At 43.8% G+C, this 20672-nt stretch overlaps 1 protein-coding gene across 5 annotated transcripts in view; it reads left to right on the top strand.

Moving 5' to 3' along the window:
• LOC119968075 (zinc finger MYM-type protein 4-like) overlaps positions 1–20672 on the top strand; it is a 385591-nt gene that overhangs the window by 237206 nt on the left and 127713 nt on the right. For all 5 annotated transcript variants that reach the window (XM_038801168.1, XM_038801166.1, XM_038801167.1 and 2 more), the window contains one exon: positions 9661–9721. In XM_038801168.1, the coding sequence (XP_038657096.1) occupies positions 9661–9721 (61 nt within the window). The remainder of the gene's footprint in view (positions 1–9660; positions 9722–20672) is intronic.

Raw genomic sequence — 20672 nt, forward strand, 5'->3', positions numbered from 1 at the left:
TTTCGGAACCTATGTACCTGTATACCAAGATCTCTCGCTTCGTCTACCCCTTTGATATATTCCCATTTATTGTGTACTCCCCACAATTGTTGACCTAAATGCATGACCTCCCACTTGTCTGTTGAATTCCAACTGCCATTTTATCACCCACTCCACCAATCCATCTATATTGTTTTGAAGATTATAGCTATCCTCTACACTGTCCATCACTCTGCCAATCGTTGTGTCATCTGCAAATTTCCCAATCGTGCTCCTCACGTGTGCGTCCAAATCGTTAATATAGAACACAAACAGTAAGGGCCCCAACACTGAGCCCTATGGAACACCACGTGAAACAACTTTTGAATTGCAAGGGCAGCCATCGAACGTTATCCTTTGTTTCCTGTTACAAAGCCAACTTTTTATCCAGTTTGCCACGTTACCCGGTATCCCATGGGCTTTCACCTTCTTGACCAATCTGCCACGTGGGCCTTTGTCAAACGCCTTGCTAAAATCCATGTACACAACATCCACTGCACTCCCATCATCAACCCTTCTTGTCACTTGCTCAGAGAATTTGTGAGGCAAGACCTTCCTTTAACAAGTCCATGCTGACTATCCCTGACTAGTCCATGCCTTTCTATATGACAGTTAATCCTATCTCTCAGGATTGATTCTACTAATTTGCCCACCACTAACGTAAGACTAACTAGCGTATAATTGTACAGCATTTCCTTTGATCCCTTATTAAACAATAGAAACACGGTTGCATTTCTCCAGTCTCCCAGTACCTTCCCTGTGTCTAGTGAGGATTGGAAAATCATCCTCAGCAACTGCTATCTCCTTCTTGACCTCCTTCATTAGCCTCAGAAGCAATCCATCTGGCCATGGCAACTCGTCAACTTTCAAGGATTTCAATCCTTTGAGTACTTTGTCTCTCTTTATGATTATCCCATTCAGTATCTCAGTGTTCATCCTCGACTACTTTGTCTGCATCATCCATTTCCTCCATAAACCCTTCCCACAACCTCTGCATCTACACACAAGTTCCCCTCTTCATCTCTGATAGGTCCCATGTTTTCCTTAACTAGCCTTTTACTTTAATATATTGATAAAACATCTTTGGGTTTTAGAACATAGAACGTACAGTGCAGAAAGAAGGAGGCCATTCGGCCCATCAAGTCTGCACCGACCCAGTTAAGCCCTCACTTCCACCCTATCCCCAGTAACCCCTCCAGACCTTTTTGGACACTAACGGCAAGTTAGCATGGCCAATCCACCTAATCTGTGCATCTTTGGACTGTGGAAGGAAACCGGAGCACCTGGAGGAAACCCATGCAGACACGGTGAGAACGTGCAGACTGCACAGACAGTGACCCAAGCTGGGAATCGGACCTGGGACCCTGACGCTGTGAAGCCACGATGCTATTCACTTGTGCTGCCCAACTTTACTTTACTTGCTAACTTTACTTGCTAATTTTTTTCATACCCTCCCTTTGATTTCCTTATTTCCTTTTTGACTTAATTCTTGCACTTTCTATACTCGTCTAGGCTATCTGCAGTGCTTAGTTCTTTATGCCTATCATATGCTTTCTTTTTCTATTTGATCTTCCCCTGTGTTCCTCTAGACAACTGGGGGGGGGTCGTCTAGATTTGGCAGGGCCACTCTTATTTTTGGAGAGGACTACTTTGTTAATTTAGTATCTCCTTTTCGTGCTTCCCACTAGTTTTCCTCAGATTTAACCTTGAACAATGCTCGTCAGTCCACCTCAGCCAAGTCCCTTCTTATTTCTACAAAATTTGCAATCAGCAACCAACTTCCTCAATTTAAAGTTGCTAAGTTTTTGAATTTTCAGATGTTAGAACATTATGCAACACTTATTGGAAGTGGTGAAGGAAAGTATGACAGCACTCCTTTTCCTGGGAGATTTAACTGGACAATTGAAGTATATTAATCAACCTTTTCATTCTGACGTTTTTAGTACATTGAAGCAGATTCTTTATTTTTACTCTTGTTTTAATGTAAAGCCTAATTGGCTTGAATTTAATCCATTTTTTTGTCTTTTCTCGACTGGTAGTTTAAAAAAAAATTTAGAATACCCAATTATTTTTTTCCAATTAAGGGGCAATTTAGCGTGGCCAATCCACCTACCTGCACATCTTTGGGTTGTGGGGGTGAAACCCACGCTGACAGGGAAGAATGTGTAAACTCCACACAGTGGCCCAGGACCGGGAACGAACCCGGATCGTCAGCGTCGCAGGCAGCAGTGCTATCCACTGTGCCACCGTGCTGCACTTCTACTGGTAGTTTAATCAATCCTTCATACAGCCCAATCAAATTAAGAGTACCGTATGGCAGTGAATGGTAATATGTAGGTCTGTTGCATTCCCTGCATCTATTTTCGCAAACATTGGCCATCCTGATTGAGACGAGCAAGCAGCATAGACTGAGAATCAAACATTTAACATGTGATGTGTTTTATTTTTATTTTTATTTTGTGGGATGTGGATGTCGCCGGCGAGGTCTGCATTTGTTACCTATATAATTGCTTTTGAGATGGTGCTGGTGAGCTGCCTTTTTGAACTACTGCAGTCCATGGTGTAGGTGCATGCACAGTGCTGTTAGGGAAGAAGTTCGAGGATTTTGACTCCACAGCAGTGTAAGATAAGAACAGTGATATATTTCCAAGTCAGGATCTGGACATCCTAGTGCATGAATTGCAAAAGGTTGGTATACAGTAATTTGGAAAGCTAATAGAATGTTATTTATTGTGAAGGGAATTGAATACAAAAGTAGAGAGGTTATATTTCAGTTATACAGGGCATTGACGAGAGCACATTCAGAGTACTGTGTACAGTACAGGTCTCCTTATTTAAGAATGTAAATATTTGGAAGTTCCAAGAATGTTTACTGGACCAATACCTTGAACGGTAGGGCTGTCTAACGGCCTACCCCGTTCTTGGACAACCAGGGCATCCACCTCGCCTCGTGGTTCTGCTGTTCTGTCCGCTCGCCGGGCTTGCCCTTTTCCGCCACTCCTGCTCTCTCATCAGCCCTTCGGCTTATCATTCACCGACATCCTTTTTGACACTGTTATTCTTCGCCTTGGGGTTTGTTTATAATGGCTTTTTGAGCTAAAAAACTATGCAAATGTGCTCTTTTGGTTCTCGTTGGGAGGAGAGCCACCTGATGTCCGACCGCTCAGCACATCGTCGTCACATTCCTGACCTGTGCATTGTGGAAGTTGAACAGGGTGTAAGGAGTCGGGAGGTGAGTTACGCACCTCAGAATTCCAAGCCTATTATATAGCTCTTTCCAGCTTTAGTAGCCACAGTATTTACATGTATTGTCTGGCTCTATTTCTTGTCGCTGTTAATGGCCAGAATGTTGATGGTTCAGCAATGGCAATCCCATTGAATGTTTAGATTCTGACTTGCTAGAGATGGTCATTAACTTGCATTTCTGTGGCAGGAATGTTATTTGCCACTTATTAGCCCAAGCCTGAATGTTGTCCATGTTTTGCTGCCTATGGACACTGACTGCTTCAGCATCTGAGGAGTTATGAACATTGTGCAATCATCAGCAAACATCCTCATTTCTGAATGTGCAATAATTAGTGCCCCCCCCCCGATTCCCATAGACCTCAGTTTTGCTAAGGCTCCTTGATGCCACACTTAGCCTTTTGACCAAGGTTGTAGTGTGGTCAGCATCTGAGAGGTCCTGGCGGAACCCTGAATGAGCATTAGTGAGCAGGTTATTGCTCTGCAAGTGCTGCCTAATAGCACTGTCGACAACATCTTCTAAAATTTTGCTGGGCTGGTACTTGGCCAGATGGGATTTGTCCTGCCTTTTGTGGACAGAATATACTTGGCCAATTTTCCACATTAAGTAGATGTCTGAGTTATAGTTGTACTGGAACAGCTTGCCGAGGGATTGAGCCAGCTTTGGAGCACGGGCCTTCAGAACTATTGCTGGGTTGTTGACTGGGTGCAAATCTTTTGCAATATCCAGTGCCTGTAGCCGTTTCTTAATATCACGTGGAGTAATAAAATTGGCTGAAGACTGGCCTATCTGATGCTCGGGACCAAAGGAAGAGGCTGAGATGGAACATCCATTCAGCACTTCTGGCTAAAAGATAGGTGCAAATACTTCAACCTTGTCTTTTGCACTGGTGTACCGAGCTCCATTATCTGGGGAATCACCTTTTCCAGATAGTTGCTTAGTTGCCCACCACCATTTACTATGGAATGTAGCAGGACTGCAGAACCTTGATGTGCTCTGCTGATTGTAGGATCGCTTAGCTCTATATTTTAAGCTGCTTCTGCTGCTTGCCATGCAAGCAGTCTTGTGTTGTAGCTACACCAGTTTGGCAGATATACTTGGTGCTGCTCCTGGCATGTATTGTCCAGGATTGATTCCTTGGCTTGATGATAATGGTAGAGTGAGGGATGTATCAGCCCATGAGATCAAAATTGTGGTTGAATTTAGTTCAGTTGCTGCTGATAGCCCATAGTGCCTCGTGCTGAGTTTTGACTTGCTAAATCAGTACTGAATCGATTTTATTTAGACTGGTGGTCATGCAACACAATTCACTGAAATGTATGCTGAGCATGTATATTGGATTTCCTCTTCACATGGGCGGTGAGGTGGTCCCTCCTCCTGCAATTTCAAGGACAAATGCATCCCCCCCTGTTCCCTCACTGCTGCTCAGCCTCATAAATTTCCTTCTGGACTTGGCTAACTTGACCAGTAGTGGTACTACCAAGCCACTCTTGGTGATGAACATTAAAGAAGCCCACCCAGTATAATAATAATCTTTATTGTCACAAGTAGGCTTACATTAAAGCTGCAAATAAGTTACTGTGAAAAGTCACAGGTCGTCACATTCAGGGGCCTGTTCAGGTACACTGAGGGAGAATTCAGAATGTCCAAATTACCTAACAGCACGTCTTTAGGGACTTCTGGGAGGAAATCGGAACACCCGGAGGAAACCTACGCAGACACGCGGGGAACGAGCAGACTCTGCACAGACAGTGACCCAAGCTGGGAATCGAACCTGGGACCCTGGCGCTGTGAAACCATAGTGCTCACTACTATGCTACCGTGCTGCCCAGTCTTCGACATTAGAGCAGTGCTGATTCTAGCTGAGGGAGAGTGGTAAGTGGCAGCCAGCAATGTGGTTTCATAGAACATAGAACAGTACAGCACAGAACAGGCCCTTCGGCCCTCGATGTTGTGCCGAGCAATGATCACCCTACTCAAACCCACGTATCCACCCTATACCCATAACCCAACAACCCCCCCTTAACCTTACTCTTTAGGACACTACGGGCAATTTAGCCTGGCCAATCCACCTAACCCGCACATCTTTGGACTGTGGGAGGAAACCGGAGCACCCGGAGGAAACCCACGCACACACGGGGAGGACGTGCAGACTCCACACAGACAGTGACCCAGCCGGGAATCGAACCTGGGACCCTGGAGCTGTGAAGCATTTATGCTAACCACCATGCTACCGTGCTGCCTTGCTCTTGTTTGACCTGATTCCATGACACTTCATGGGGTCCGGATTCAATGTTGAGGACTTTCAGGGCAATCCTGCCCTGATTGTACACCATGGTGCCAGTGCCTCTCGTGGTGCTTTATTGCAGGTGGTACAGGACATACCCAGGGATGGTGATGGTGGTGTCCAGGACATTGGCTGTAAGATATAATTCATTGATTGTAAGGCATGATTCAGTTTGTGTAACTACGTCAGGCTGTTGCTTGACTAGCCTGAGACGACACTCCAAATTTTGGCACAAACATCCAGATGTTAGTGAGGAGGACTTTCAGGGTCAACTTGGTTCTGTGCGCCGTTATTGTTTCTGGTGCCTCGGTCAGTGCAAGTTGCGCAAGGATTTTATTCCTTTTTGACTTTTCCGTAGTGGTTTTGTACAACTTGAGTGACTTGCTCAGTCATTTTAGAGGTAGGTAAGAGCCACATTGTTGTGGATTCGAGTCATTAGTGGTCGAGACCAGATAAGAATGGCAGATTTCCTTCTCTCAAAAACATTAATGAACCAGATGGGGTTTTATGACAATTGATAGTCTCAGTAATGGTGCCATAAAACCAACTTTCAATTCAAAGTTTTTATTAATTGAATTTAAATTCTACCTGCTCCCATTGTGAGATTTGAACCAGCACTGCCAGCACATTAGCTTGGGCCTCAAGATTACAAGTCCAACAGTATTACTACTCAGCCACTGTCGGTCCTTGAAGAATTAGATGGCACACATTTAAAGCAATTGGCAAAAGAAGCAAAAGCGATATGAGAAAAAACCTTTTCACACTGGGTCTGGAAAGCAGGGCCTGAGTGTTTGGTGGAGGCAGGTTGACTTAAAGCATTCAAGAGAGACATTGATGATTATTTGAAAGGAAACAATCTTCAGGATTATGGGGGAAAAACAGAAGAATGGCACCAGGTGAAATGCTCAGTTGGAGAGTTGGTGCAAACACGATGGACTGAATGGCTTGCTTCTGCACTGTAATAATTCTATGATTCTGTGTCTTATTAACTTGGATGTTAGTTTTTGTTTTATTTTGGAACAGAGTTGCTGTTTTGCCTTATGAAAGCCTGTATAAACAGTGTGTCTTTAATAATTGCATTTCTTTGGGTCCTGTTAGTGCCTCTGTTATACTACACTGCAACATGGGTACATGGTGGCACGGTAGCACTGTGATTAGCACTGTTGCTCCGCAGTGCTGGAGACCCGGGTTTGATTCCCGGCATGGGTCACTGTGTGGAGTCTGCACGTTCACCCCATGTCTGCGTGGGTTTCCTCCAGATGCTCCCGTTTTCTCCCACAATTCCCGAAAGACGTGCTTGTTGGGTGAATTTGACATTCTGAATTCTCCCTCTGTGTACCCGAACACGCGCCGTAGTATGGCGACGAGGGGATTTTCACAGTAACTTCATTGCAGTGTTAATGTAAGCCTACTTTTGACACTAATAAAGATCCTTATCTGCATATTGGGCTTATCAAACTGGGCTAATCAAAGTGGTGGCAATGCGATGGAGGAGGATTTCCTGCAATGTATAAGGTATGGTTCTCTCAACCAATATGTCGGAGAACCAACTAGAGAGCAGGCCATCCGAAACTGGAAATTGTGCAATCAAAGAGGATTAATGAGCAATATTGTGGTGCGAGATCCTTCAGGGAAGAGTGACCATAATATGGTAGAATTCTTCATTAAGATGGAGAGTGACACAGTTAGGTCTGAGACAAGGTCCTGAACGTAAAACTTCCTTTGATGTTATGAGATGTGCATTGGCAAAGATAAGCTGGCAAATGATACTGAAGAGGTTGATGGGCAATGGCAGTCATTTAAAGAACACATGGATGAACTTCAACAATTGTATATTCCAGTCTGGCTCAAGACTAAGACGGGGAAGGTGGCTCAACCTTGGCTAACAAGGGAAAGCAGGGTTAATGTTAAAGCCAAAGAAGAGGCATATAAATTGTCCAGAAAAAGCAGCAAGCCTGAGGACTGGGAAAAATTTAAAATTCAGCAGAGGAAGACAAAGGGTTTAATTCAGAAGGGGAAAATAGAACATGGAAGTAAACAGAACAACTGACTGCAAAAGCTTCTATAGATACGTGAAAAGAAAAAGACTGGTGAAGACTGTAGGTCCCTTAAAGTTTGAATCAGGTGAATTCATAATGGGCAACAAAGAGATGGCAGACCAGTTGAGCAAATACTTTGGATCTGTCTTCACTAAGGAGGACACAATTAAGCTTCCAGAAATACTAGGGGGCAGAGGGTCTGGCATGAAGGAGGAACTGAAGGAAATCCTTATTAGTCAGCAAATTGTATTGGGGAAATTGATGGGATTAAAACCCAACAAGTCCCCAGGGCCTGATGTTCTGCAGCCCAGAATAGTTAAGGAAGTGGCCCTGGAAATAGTGGACACATTGGTAATCATTTTCCAGCAGTCTATAGACTCTGGAAGACTTCTACTGGATTGGAGAGTAGCTAATGTAACCCCACTTTACAAAAAAGGAGGGAGAGAAAATGGGGAATTATAGACCGGTTAGCCTGACATCGGTGGTGGGGAAAATGCTGGGAGTCAATTAAGGTTGAAATAACTGAATATTTGAAAAGTGGGGACAGGATCGGTCCAAGACATCATGGATTCACTAAAGGAAAATCATGCTCGACAAATCTAGAATTTTTTGAGGATGTGACCAGTAGAGTCGAGAAGAGTGAACCAGTGGATGTTGTGTATCTGGACTTCCAAAAGGCTTTTGACAAGGTCCCACACGAGAGCAAGTGAGCAAAATTAAAACTCATGGTATTGGTGATAATATATTGACATGGGTAAGAACTGATTGGCAGATTGGAAGTAGAGAGTGGGAATAAACGGGTCCTTTTCAGAATGGCAGGTAGGGACTAGTGGGTACCGCAGGGTTCAGTGCTGGCACCCCAGCTGTTCACAATATACATTCATGATTTGAATGAAGGAATTGCATGTAATATCTCCAAATTTGTAGACGACACTAAGCTGGGTGACAGTATGTGCTGTGAGGAGGCTGCAGGGTGACTTGGGACAGGCTGGCTGAGTGGGCAAACACTTGGCAAATGTGGTAAAATGTGCAGTTATCCACTTTGGCAAAATCAGGAAGGCAGATTATTATCTGAATGGTGGCAGTTTAGGAAAAGGGAAAGTGCAACAAGACCTGGATGTCATGGTGGAACAGTTGCTGAAGGTTGGCATGCAGGTCCTGCAGGCAGTGATGAAAGCTAATGGCATGCTGGCCTTCATAACGAGAGGATTGAGTATAGGAGTAGGGATGTCCGGCTGCATTATGCAGGGCCTTGGTGAGGCCACACCTAGAGTACTGTATTCAATTGTGGTCTCCTAGTTTGAGGAAAGATATTCTTGCTATTGCGGGAGTCCAGCGAAGATTCAGACTAATTCCTGGGATTGCAGGACTGACATATGAAGAAAGACTGGATCGACTGGGCTTGTACTCACTGAAGTTTAGAAGAATGAGAGGGCATTTCAGAAAAACATATCCTAATGGGACTTGACTGGCTAGATGCGGGAAGAATGTTCCCGATGTTGGGGACGTCCAGAATTAGGGGTCACATCCGAAGAATTAGGGGTAAGCCATTCAGGACTGAGATGAGGAAGAACAACTTCTCTCAGAGTTGTGAACTTGTGGAATTCTAGTGCGTTGGATATATTCAAGAGGGAGCTGGACGTGGCTCTTGCGGCTCAAGGTATCCAAGGGGCATGGAGAGAAAGCAGGATATTGGATTGCATGATCAGCCATAATCATATTGAATGCAGGCTTGGAGAGCTGAAGGCGTACTCCACCTATTTTCTATGTTTCTATTTAATCAACATTTCTATGTATGTTTGAATAAACTTGAGCTGATGAGAGAGGTGACTGAGGGTGTTACAGCAAACAAGACTGACATTTGCAAGATATGTGCATTATATGCTGGACTACAATACATATGTGCTTAATACGCTAGCATGTTGTTTATGAAACTTATTAAAATAACTGATTTTTAAGAATGATTTCAGGAGGGTAGTTTCTCCTGGCCAGAAGTGAAACAAAGTACAGTTGTATTCAGTGCTTACACGTCAGTTTTTGCATTCCAATATTTTTATGACTTCTGCTTGCAGGATGATGAATATCTTGGCAATACTGCTTCTCCTGGTACATGGGAAGAAGATGGCGATGCTAGTAAGTACCTTATTTTTGAACATTGCATTTAGACAAAGGTTAAAACTCCATTTATGGAGATTCTGCAGTAAGATTATAAAGTGTCAGCTGATCATTGCAAAATTGACCATTTTGCCATATGAAACCTAAGAAAACGTGCTTTAGTATATAGCTGGAAATACCCATACCAGATACACCGTGTGGGATACTGATTGGGCACTTTTGATTTGTGTGGAAATTGATCTTCAGTGTAAAACATTTTATTTAACATTTGTAAAATGCCTGTGGCATTGCTTGTTTTGAGTTATAATAGGGTAGTGGAGGGGACAGATTTGTAATTTGAAAATTCTACTCCAACTGTATGATGACTCGTGTTTTGTGAATCATGTATTTTCTTCTTGTGCCAAGTCCCAAAGTAGGCTGGGATAATATTCTGAAAAGGGGACAATTGATTTCATTATTATGGCGTCATTAGGTACAAGAAATTCCCATGTGACCCGAGGTTGCCATGTGCATGACTACCCTGGATGATGCAAAGGGTAAATACAAAGCTAATTGCACTGGGGTTGGGTCAGCCAGATTGAAAATCTGTGTAAAGAGGAAACAAGCAATGTTCTGTCTGAATTGAACAGTCTGGCAGTCTTTGAATAGGTCCTGGTGTGTTGAAGCAGTTCTGAGAATAGACCAAACTGTGTGTTCCACACTTGGAAAGAGCAGAAGATAGGAAGAGCAAGGTGGATTGGACAAAACCCATTGCTGCTGTTTGTGTTGCCAGAGCCCGTTTAAAGGATTCGGGGGGGGGGGGGGGGGGGGGGGGGCTCTGGGGTTTCTGTGCCATCAGAAGTGTTGGTACTCGAATGACAAAAGGTACAAAGATGGGCACCTTGTTGGTAGTAAGCGTTCATATGGAATATGGCTGCTGACATTTGTGACTCAAAGCCAAAACAATTGGTTGGGAAGTGAAGAATCCAACAAAATGAGGCGGAGTTGAAAAGGCTGAGATTGAGGAAATGAGCAAAAGGGGATGGCACTGAAGCATTGTGGGAAGTCAGGCTAAGTCAGGAGCATCATGGTGAGGGGGATGGGTGCTCACAGGGGCCTCAGGCAAAAGAAGGGTGAGGGCAGCCTATTGGGACCAGTAATTGCTAAGATTACCTTGTATGGCTAGGTTAAGGAATGTAAGGGAACCTATAGAAACCCTAAAATTGCCAAGTTACCGTATTTGGTCGTGTGTGTAACCTCATTTTTTTTACCAATGTACATGAGACCAAGTTTCTTTGTTCTGTGATTCACTCACTCTGGGGACTTTACAAGACCCAGGCAGAGTGAGTCAACTTGCAAGACCCGCAATTAAATTAAAGTTGTTATCTACAATCCGACTTGGTAATTTTACTGAGACCAGACTGAGGGCAAAAAGAACTTGAATTCTCAAGATTACACATGGTTCCACATTTGTGTGGAAAGCAAGGTGACTGCTTGTAACTACACAAGATAATATCTTTGTAGATAAAGGCAAATTACTGTGGATGCTGGAATCTGAAACAAACAGAAAACAGGTGTGACAGCATCTTTGAAGAGAGAGAAGGGAGCTAACATTTCGAGTCTGGACGACTCTGTCAAAGCTGGAGAGAACTGGAAATAGAACAGATTTATACTTTTGTTTGGGGGGTGGGGGGGTGGGGGGGGGTAGAAGCCCAGCGATAGGTGGAGACTGACAAAGATGTCATGGGCAGATAGACAAAGGGAATATAAATGGGATGATCAAGGCTGAGAAGGGTGCTGAAAGTGGCACATTGAGAAATCAGAATGTGATAGTAGCAGAACAAAGGTAAGCAGTGTGTCAAAGGACAACTAGGAACAGCGAGCAGGTGGCCTGGGTTGGGGGGGGGGGGGGGGGGGGGAGATAATGATGAGGGAAAAACAGATCGCTGGAAGAAATGAAAATAAATTGATGGAAATAAAAATGGAGGAGGAGAGAGTTCACAAACTGAAGTTGTTGAACTTAAATCCAGGTGGCTGTAACGTGCCTAATCGGAAGGTGAGGTGCAGTTCCTTCCTGTTCCGCTGGGCTTCACTGGAACAATGCAGCAGGCGAGATACCTCTGTTGTATTTGCCATTTAAAATGAAATTTACCTCTTGTTTGAAAAACTTAGTCTGTTAATTAATGCTTGAATTATGCTCACTTTTGTTTGTGACAGTAGAAGTTTTAATAAGTGAAATTTTGTCCAGTGGTTTTCTTTCCGTTAATGTTGTGGGGATTCATTTCTTGTGAGGATCATAGCAAAAGTGAGGAATGTGTTTATCGATTGACTTCTGGAAAATCTGAGGCTGTTGAGGATATTTTCTATGATGGGTGCTAAGAGTGCTGAGACGCTATAGTATTGTTTGAAATGAGACAAAGAAGCCATTTGGTAATTGAAGTATGATCTAGCCTGCTAACTCAAATCCTTGCTGAGAAGAAACATTCTTGTTGCCGTTTTTACTTGACAGCAATTTAAACTTGAAACTTCAACATCACTTAGAGCTTTCTTTGCCTTTCTGAAGAAAAAAATATGAGAAGGGAAGGAAAGTGTTGGAGAACCATCAAAAAATTGACCAAATTTATGAATAGCTGCTCAGATTTATTTCTGAAAAGTTTACCAAGTCTTGCCAATAGTGAGTTGACTTCTGAAAGTATTTGTTGCACTCCTTGGAAACGGATTCAAATTGTTGTCAGTTTGGCTGCCAGTAGTTTGTGCTTTTTAAAAATAATAATTACATTACAAACTGGCATTTTAGAGAACATTTTGCTTATGAATTTAAGGAGATTTAGGATTTCTCAGTCGATATGGTGCTGCATGTTACCATTAGCTGCCTCCATTCTGCTATCTGTCACCAGGGCCATTGCTCCTGCAGAAGTTTATAATTTCTAAACTGTAGAAATCTCACCAATATTGATCTGTGCAACTTGGTTTGTTGCCAGACTAATTGCTTTGCAGAGTTTAATTTGTTAGTTTTAATTTAGAAAATGAATTTCTTATTTAACCAATATCAATGTAAAAGCAATTGGCAATGGGCTGTGAACTTGAACTGTGGCACTAAATTGTGCACATATTTGTTCCTTTCTTCTTGTAAATTTCTAATTTGAATCATTATTGTCATGTCTAAGACAACGGAAACTCATTGAGAGTAAAAACATTCGAATTTGGTCTTCATTTAAATTTTTTGGCTTCTCTTGCATTCATACTCTCACTGTTGCATGGACTCTCTAACGTATTTACCCATGATTCCCTCAATAAACCATCTGAACACTTTATGTCATGGAATTGAGCAGCATGGTAGCACAGTGGTTAGCATTGTTGCTTCATAACACCAGCATCCCAGGTTCGATTCCTGGCTTGGGTCACTGTCTGTGCGGAGTCTGCACGTTCTCCCTGTGTCTGCGTGGGTTTCCTCAGGGTGCTCCAGTTTCCTCCCAGAAGTCCCGAAAGACGTGCTTGTTAGATAATTTTGACATTCTGAATTCAACCTGTGTACCCGAACAGGCGCCAGAGTGTGGCGACTAGGGGCTTTTCACCGTAACTTCATTGCAATGTCAATGTAGGCCTACTTGTGACAATAAAGATTATTATTAGAATCCCTACAGTGCAGAAAGACTTCATTTGGCCCATCAAGTATGCATGAACCCTCTGAAAGAGCATCCAATCCAGGCCCACTCCCTCACCCCAGCCCCTCAACCCACCCACCTCGCACATCTTTGGACTCTAAGGGACAATTTATCATGGCCGATCCATCTAACCTGCATATCTTTAGGCTGTGGGAGGAAACTGGAGCACCTAGAAGAAACCTGCACAGACACGGGGAGAAGATGTAAAATCCACAGACAGACACCCATAGAACCCTGGTGCTGTGAGCTCAACCATGTTTCACCTATATGCTGACAGCACCCACCTCCCCATCTCCACTGCTTCTCTCAACCTGTGCGCTTTCTCTGTGTTGTAAACTTTCCTGTCAAAAAGTCTTTCCTAGTCCACTGTCCCGGATTAGGGTTGATTGTTCTCAACCTCAGCATCTTATTTGACTGAGCTGAGCTTCCAAGCCTCCCAAGATTTCCATCATAAAATATATCTCATTCCACTGCATTTAAAAAAAAAAAAATTTTTTTTTATTGCTTTTACAATTATTTATAGTAACATTTGCTGTGGACAAAACACAAAGAAAAACGAGAAGCTGCAAAGCAGTCTTTGAACAGATCCTGGTCTTGAAGCAGGTCTCTGAGAATAGAGCAATGATTGTGTTACTATTGTAGCAGCCAGAAGGTGAAACTGATAACACCATTTTTCAGCCTGAACTAATGGACTGTGGTTTGACTGGGGAAGTCCCTGGGGAGTTAGCAACCAGAACGTGGAATTGACAAAGGAATGTGTTTTTCAGTCTGAACTAATGGACTGGTTTGACTGGGAAAGCCCCTGCGGAGTTTTTAAAATAAATTTAGAGTACCAATTCATTTCTCTTCCAATTAAGGGGGATGTTAGCATTGGCCATTCAACCCTGCACATCATTTTGGGTTGTGGGGGCGAGACCGACAAAGACACTGGGAGAAAATGCAAACTCCACCCGGACAGTTGGGGCCGGGATTGAACCCGGGTCCTCAGCGCTGTGAAGCAACAGTGCTAACCACTGCACCACCGTGCTGCCCCTGGGGAGTTAATTGCATTGCAGCCTGTAGCGATAATTTGTGTTTCAGCTTGGGTCAATGAGGTCATTGATGGGTGGAGCCAAGGAATGCAGAGACATTTGGAAAAGCTTTAGAGGCAGTTTTAGTAGAGAAACTATGGAGTGAGGAGTTGAATTTTGAATCTGTCTGATGCTGATACCTCAATTCTCCCACAGGAAGATAGATTGAGAGCTGTATGCTTCTTTTCTTGTTGTTTAATGGGAAATTGAGCAGTAGTATTTAAGTTCTTTTCGAGCATTAAATGTATATCAAACATGACACTCTCAGGGAATAATTATTTTGGAGGAATTTAAAGATTCACTTAACACAGTAGTGGGAACTGATGTGGAGGAGCAAAGAGTTAAAACTATACTAGACAGGCAGAAATGGCCAATGAATTTGAATTGGTGCATGAAGCAAAGATTGGTTTTCGACATTAATTTCAACCTGTGAAGGATCAAAACTGGGGAAATGAGAAATTCACAAGTGGTCAGTACAAAGGAGGTTTAGTTGGTGATGTTCAGGAGAGTGTGCCTCAGGTTAAAAAGGAAACTTGGGATAGAGGTAGAGACATAAGAAAACTTAAGTTTTTCAGTGTTAAAAAGTTGGACATGTGAAGTTGCAGTGTTGGTTGCTCAAGAAAAGTTTTGGGAGGATAGACTCGGTAAAACAGGATAAGCCAGTGGGGTTTATTAAAGTGGGAGGAAAAACCATAGTCCCAGTGGAAGAGGTTCAACAGTGTGTACAGCCTGTTCAGAGGTTGGTGGGTAAGCAGGTACCAGAACTTTAAGGATTCTATTTGTGAGGGTACTGTTTACTTTTGTGTACAAGGTGAAGTAGCACAGGGCTAAATCGCTGGCGTTGAAAGCAGACCAAGGCAGGCCAGCAGCACGGTTCAATTCCTGTATCAGCCTCCCCGAACAGGCGCCGGAATGTGCTGACTAGGGGCTTTTCACAGTAACTTCATTTGAAGCCTACTTATGACAATAAGCGATTTTCATTTTTCATTTTCATAAGGAGATTAAAACCTTATGGAATACATAAGCAAAGCAATCTTTTAATGGTGAGAGATAAGGAGATGTATAATTTGGGGGTGGAGGGGGTGGGGGGGGGGGGGTGGCACGTGGCGCAGTGGTTCGCACTGAGACTGCGGTGCTGACGACCTGTGTTTGAATCCTGGGTCACTGTATTTGTGGCGTTTTCACGTTCTCCCCGTGTCAGCGTAGGTTTCACCCCCACAACCCAAAGATGTGCAGGTTAGGTGAGTTGGCCATGCTAAATTGCCTCTTAATTGCAAAAAAATAAAATAATTGGGTACTCTAAATTTAAAAAAAAAGAAGATGCATAGTTTGGAAGGAGTATTGCCAGACAAGGTGATAATATGTGGAACTAGGGGTGAGAGAAGTAGTGTACCACTATGTAAGGTAAGGTTAGAGAGTCCGGTGAAAAGTGAAATGGTAGTAGGAGTAATAAAAAAAATACATTTTTCAGGGGTGCAATTTATCCTCGGGTGGGAATGCAGCCTACTGTGGTTAAAAAGCAACTGATATGTTGTTGCAAGAAGTATATCCAGGAGTGTTTCTTCATTGTGTGGTAACCAGATCACAAAGCCACAGATTGAGACAGGAGGAAGAGAACTTGGTTGAATTACAACAAAGATTCCGAGATAAAGCAGTTACATCAGAAAGCATATACGGAAATGGAATCCAAGTGTATACCAGAGTGTTATTACATGAGACATAATGTATTAATGAGAAAATTGAGACCGTTAGTTATTCAAGCAGATGAGAAATGGGCAGAAGTTCATCAAGTGGTGTTATCAGTCAGCTATAGAAAGGAAGTTCTGCAGTAGTGTATGAGGTCCTAGTAGGGGGTCATTTAGGAGTAAGGAAAACTTAAGCAAGGATAGAGCTGAATTTAGCTGTACATGTCACACATGGCAGATAACGAAACCTCAGGTGGTAATCAAACCAGCACCATTAACACTCATCCCAGCATTTGAGGAACTTCTAACTAGGGTCCTAATTGATTGCGTGGGACCCCTGCCTGAAACCAAAAGTGGGGATGAGTCTCTGTTGAACATAATGGATGTGCCTACTAGATTCCAGGAGGCAATTCCAGTAAGAAACATTACATTTAAGAGGGTTGAAAAGGGGTTAACCAAATGTTTTAATCAGATCAGGGATCCAATTTTACGTCTAAATTATTCAAGGAGGTTACGGATAGCTGAGGAATAAAGCAATTTAACTCGACGATGCATCATCCGGAATCACAAGGGCTATTAAAAAGATGGCACCAACTCTAAATACCATGTTGAGGCCCTCAGTCGGGATTATCTAGAGGACTGGGATAAAAGAATTCCATTTGTATTGTTTCCAATTAGGGATGCACCTAATGAATCAACTAAATTCAGTCCATCAGAATTGATTTTTGGTCATGGGATGAGAGGACCGACCACTTGAATTGATCAAAGAGAGATTGGTGAGTCAGCGGTCGGAGACTGTATTGTTGGACATGTGTCATACTGCCTCTTGGGGAGTCAATGGCGTAGTATTGTTGCTGGACTAGTAATTCAGAGACCCAGGATAATGCTCTGGGTCCCAGATTTGAATACCACCATGACAGATGGTGAAATTTGAATTCAATGAATACCTGGAATTAAAAGTCTTAATGATTACCATAAAACTACTGTCAATTGTTGTAAAAACCCTTCTGGATCATGAATGTCCTTTCGGGAAGGAAGCCTGTCGTCCTTACCCAGTCTGGCCTACACGTGACTTCAGACCCACAGCAATATGGTTGACTCTTAAATTTCCTCGGATGGGCAATAAATGTTGACTCACCCAGCGATGCCCCCTGACTGAACCTTAAAAAAAACACCGAAGCGCAGTGGGTTAGCCCTGCAGCCTCACAGAGCCGAGGTCCCAGGTTCAATCCCGGCTCTGGGTCACTGTCCCCGTGTCTTTTTTAAAATAAATTTAGAGTACCCAATTATTTTTTCCAATTAAGGGGCAATTTAGTGTGGCCAATCCACCTACTCTGCACATTTTTGGGTTGTGGGGGTGAAACCCACGCAGACATGGGGAGAATGTGCAAACTCCACACGGACAGTGACACAGAGCTGGGCTTGAACCTGGGACCTCAGCACCGTGAGGCAGCTGTGCTAACCACTAGGTCACCGTGCTGCCCTATTCTCCCTGCGTTTGCATGGGTTTCGTCCCCACAACCCAAAGATGTGCAGGCTAGGTGGATTGGTGATGCTAAATTGCCCCTTAACTGGAAACAATGAATTGGGTACTCTAAATTTATTTTTTAAAAACACAGAATTTCAGTAGATGTTGGAAAATCTGGAACAGTTCGATAATCTGGAGACGATGTTGACCATCACACTAGTGTTGATGGCACCTAATTATTCTAAACCATTTATGGTGGCAGTTGATGCAAGTAATGTAGGTGTTGATGCTGTACTGCTGCAGGAAGACTACAAAGGATTTGAAAGACCAATTGGGTATTTTTCTCGGAAACCCGTTGTTCACCAAAATGAATACTTGACCATTGAGAAGGGTTTTAATATTCATGTTAGTAACAATTTATGTGGCACAATTGTATGTACAGATCATAATCTATTAAAATTCTTGGACCAATTTAAAACTCAAAACGCAAGACTATTCAGACGGGATTTAGTATTACAAACGTTTAATGTACGAATTCTACATGTGGTAAAAAGAGCAAATGTGATTGCTGATGCTTTATCATGACTGTGAGAAGAATAAAATTGACTATATTCGTGTTGATGTTTGTCTGTTTAAAAATGTAAAATGATATATCGTTTATAGTACAAGTTATATGTAATCTTCAGAAATGTTTAATGTTAAAGGGGTTTTATTTTGATTTGATTTATTATTCTCATGTATTAGTATACAGTGAAAAGTATTGTTTCTTGCATGCTGGATAAACAATGCATACCGTACATAGGGAAGGAAGGAGAGACTGCAGAATATAATGTTACAGTTATAGCAAGGTGTAAAGAAAAGATAAACTTAATACCATGTAGGTCCATTCAAACGTCTAGTGGCAATAGGGAAGAAGCTGTTCGTGAGTCGGTTGGTACGTGATCTCAAACTTTGGTATCTTTTTCCTGACGGAAGAAGGTGGAAGAGGGAATGTCTGGGTGCATGGTGTCCTTAATTATGCTGGCCGCTGCACCTGAGGTTTCTGTTCCTGTTCCAGTGCCTCCCCATCCTTATCCCGAAGGCCTTTTTTAGGCGGGTCAACAGGAGTATCATGGGATTTGTGTGGACGCATGGGACTCCGAGGGTGCGAAGAGTGTTCTTGGAACGGGGCAGGGATAGGGGGGGCTGGCGTTGCCCAACCTCTGTGGGTATTATTGGGCTGCCAACGCAGCGATGGTGCGTAAGTGGTTAATGGCCGAGGAAAGGGCAGCATGGAAGAGGATGGAGGTGGCGTCATGTGTGGGCACGAGCCTGGAGGCGTTGGTAACGGTGCCATTGTCGCTCCCTTCAACGAGGTATACCACGAGCCCAGTGGTGGCGGCTACCGTCAAATTTTGGGGGCATTGGAGACGGCATAGGGGAGAAGTGGGGGGCTCGATGGAGGCCCCGATACAGGGGAACCATCGGTTTGTCCCAGGGAGAATTGATGGCGAATTTCTGGGCTGGCACAGGGTAGGGGTTAGGAGGTTGAGGGACCTGTTTGTGGAGGGGAGGTTCGCGAGCTTGGGGGAGTTAGAGGGGAAGTTTGGGCTTCCCCCGGGGAACATGGGTACATGCAGGTGAGGGCGTTTGCCAGGCGGCAGGTGGAGGGGTTCCCCTTGCTGCCCCCACGTGGGGTGCGGGACAGGGTGCTCTCGGGGGTGTGGGTTGGAGGAGGGAGGATTTCGGACATATACCGGGTGATGCAGGAGGTAGACGAGGCCTCGGTGGAGGAACTGAAGGGTAAATGGGAAGAGGAGCTCGGTGAGGAGATTGAGGAGGGGACGTGGGCGGATGCCCTGGAGAGAGTGAATTCCTCCTCTTCCTGTGCGAGGCTTAGCCTCATACAGTTCAAGGTGCTGCATAGGGCCCACATGACTGGGACGAGGTTGAATAGGTTTTTCGGGGGCGAGGACAGGTGTGCTAGGTGCTCGGGGGGGGGGGGGGCAGCGAACCACGCCCATATGTTTTGGGCATGCCCAGCGCTGGGGGAGTTTTGGAAGGGGGTAGCAAGGACAGTGTCGAGGGTGGTGGGATCCAGGGTCGAGCCAGGCTGGGGACTCGCAATTTTTGGTGTTGCAGTGGAGCCGGAAGTGCAGGAGGCGAAAGAGGCCGGTGTTCTGGCCTTTGCGTCCCTAGTAGCCCGGCGGAGGATCTTGCTCCAATGGAAGGATGCGAGGCCCCCAAGCGTGGAGGCCTGGATCAATGATATGGTGGGGTTCATTAAATTGGAGAAGGTGAAATTTGCCCTGAGGGGATTAGTACAGGGATTCTTTAGGCGGTGGCAGCCTTTCCTGGACTTCCTGGTGGAACGGTAGGGAAGTGGGGGGGCTTGGTTCGGTGGGAGGGAGTACTGTGTGCATGGGTTTGTGGGATGTGGTGGGTGTTATTTCTTTCCCTTTTGTTGTTTGGCTGTTCTTTTGTTTTTTCTTTTGTTTGTTGTTGCTTTTAAAGTTGGGTGGGTGTTGTTCTTGGGTTGTTACTGCGGTTGTTTTGGTAATATTGCTGTGATGTTTATATTTTGTAAAAATTTCAATAAAAATTATTTTTAAAAAAATAAATAAAAATTATGCAGGAATTATAGATAGAGTCAATAGATGGGAGGCTGGTTTGCGTGATGGACTGGGCTACATTTTATAAAAATTAAACCATCTATTTACATTGCTGGTTATTTTTTTTAAGGGGGAAAGTGTGACGACTGCAACATTTTAGAAATGTTGGATTTTGAGTATTTGGTAACTTAGTTAAAAGCCTAGGGTTAGATTGTGTTTGACTGCAGTGGTCATTTATTTTTAAGAATCCTGTTTCGAAGGACCTGGGTGCTTTTACCAGCCAGAAGGTCAAATTGGCAAAGGAATGTGTTTTACAGTCTGAACTAATGAGCTATAGTTTGACTGGGAAACTTCCTGAGGAGTTAATGTGCTTTGCAGCCGACAGAGTTGATTTGTTTTTTCAGCTTGGGGTCATGACTGGCTGGAGCCAAGAATGCAGAACAACATTTTGAAAAGCTTTAGAGAGGTAGTTTTTGTGGAGACACTTTGGGGAGAAGAGTTAATTTCTGAT

This window comes from Scyliorhinus canicula, chromosome 1, assembly GCF_902713615.1.
Source record: "Scyliorhinus canicula chromosome 1, sScyCan1.1, whole genome shotgun sequence".
Lineage (NCBI taxonomy): Eukaryota > Metazoa > Chordata > Chondrichthyes > Carcharhiniformes > Scyliorhinidae > Scyliorhinus > Scyliorhinus canicula.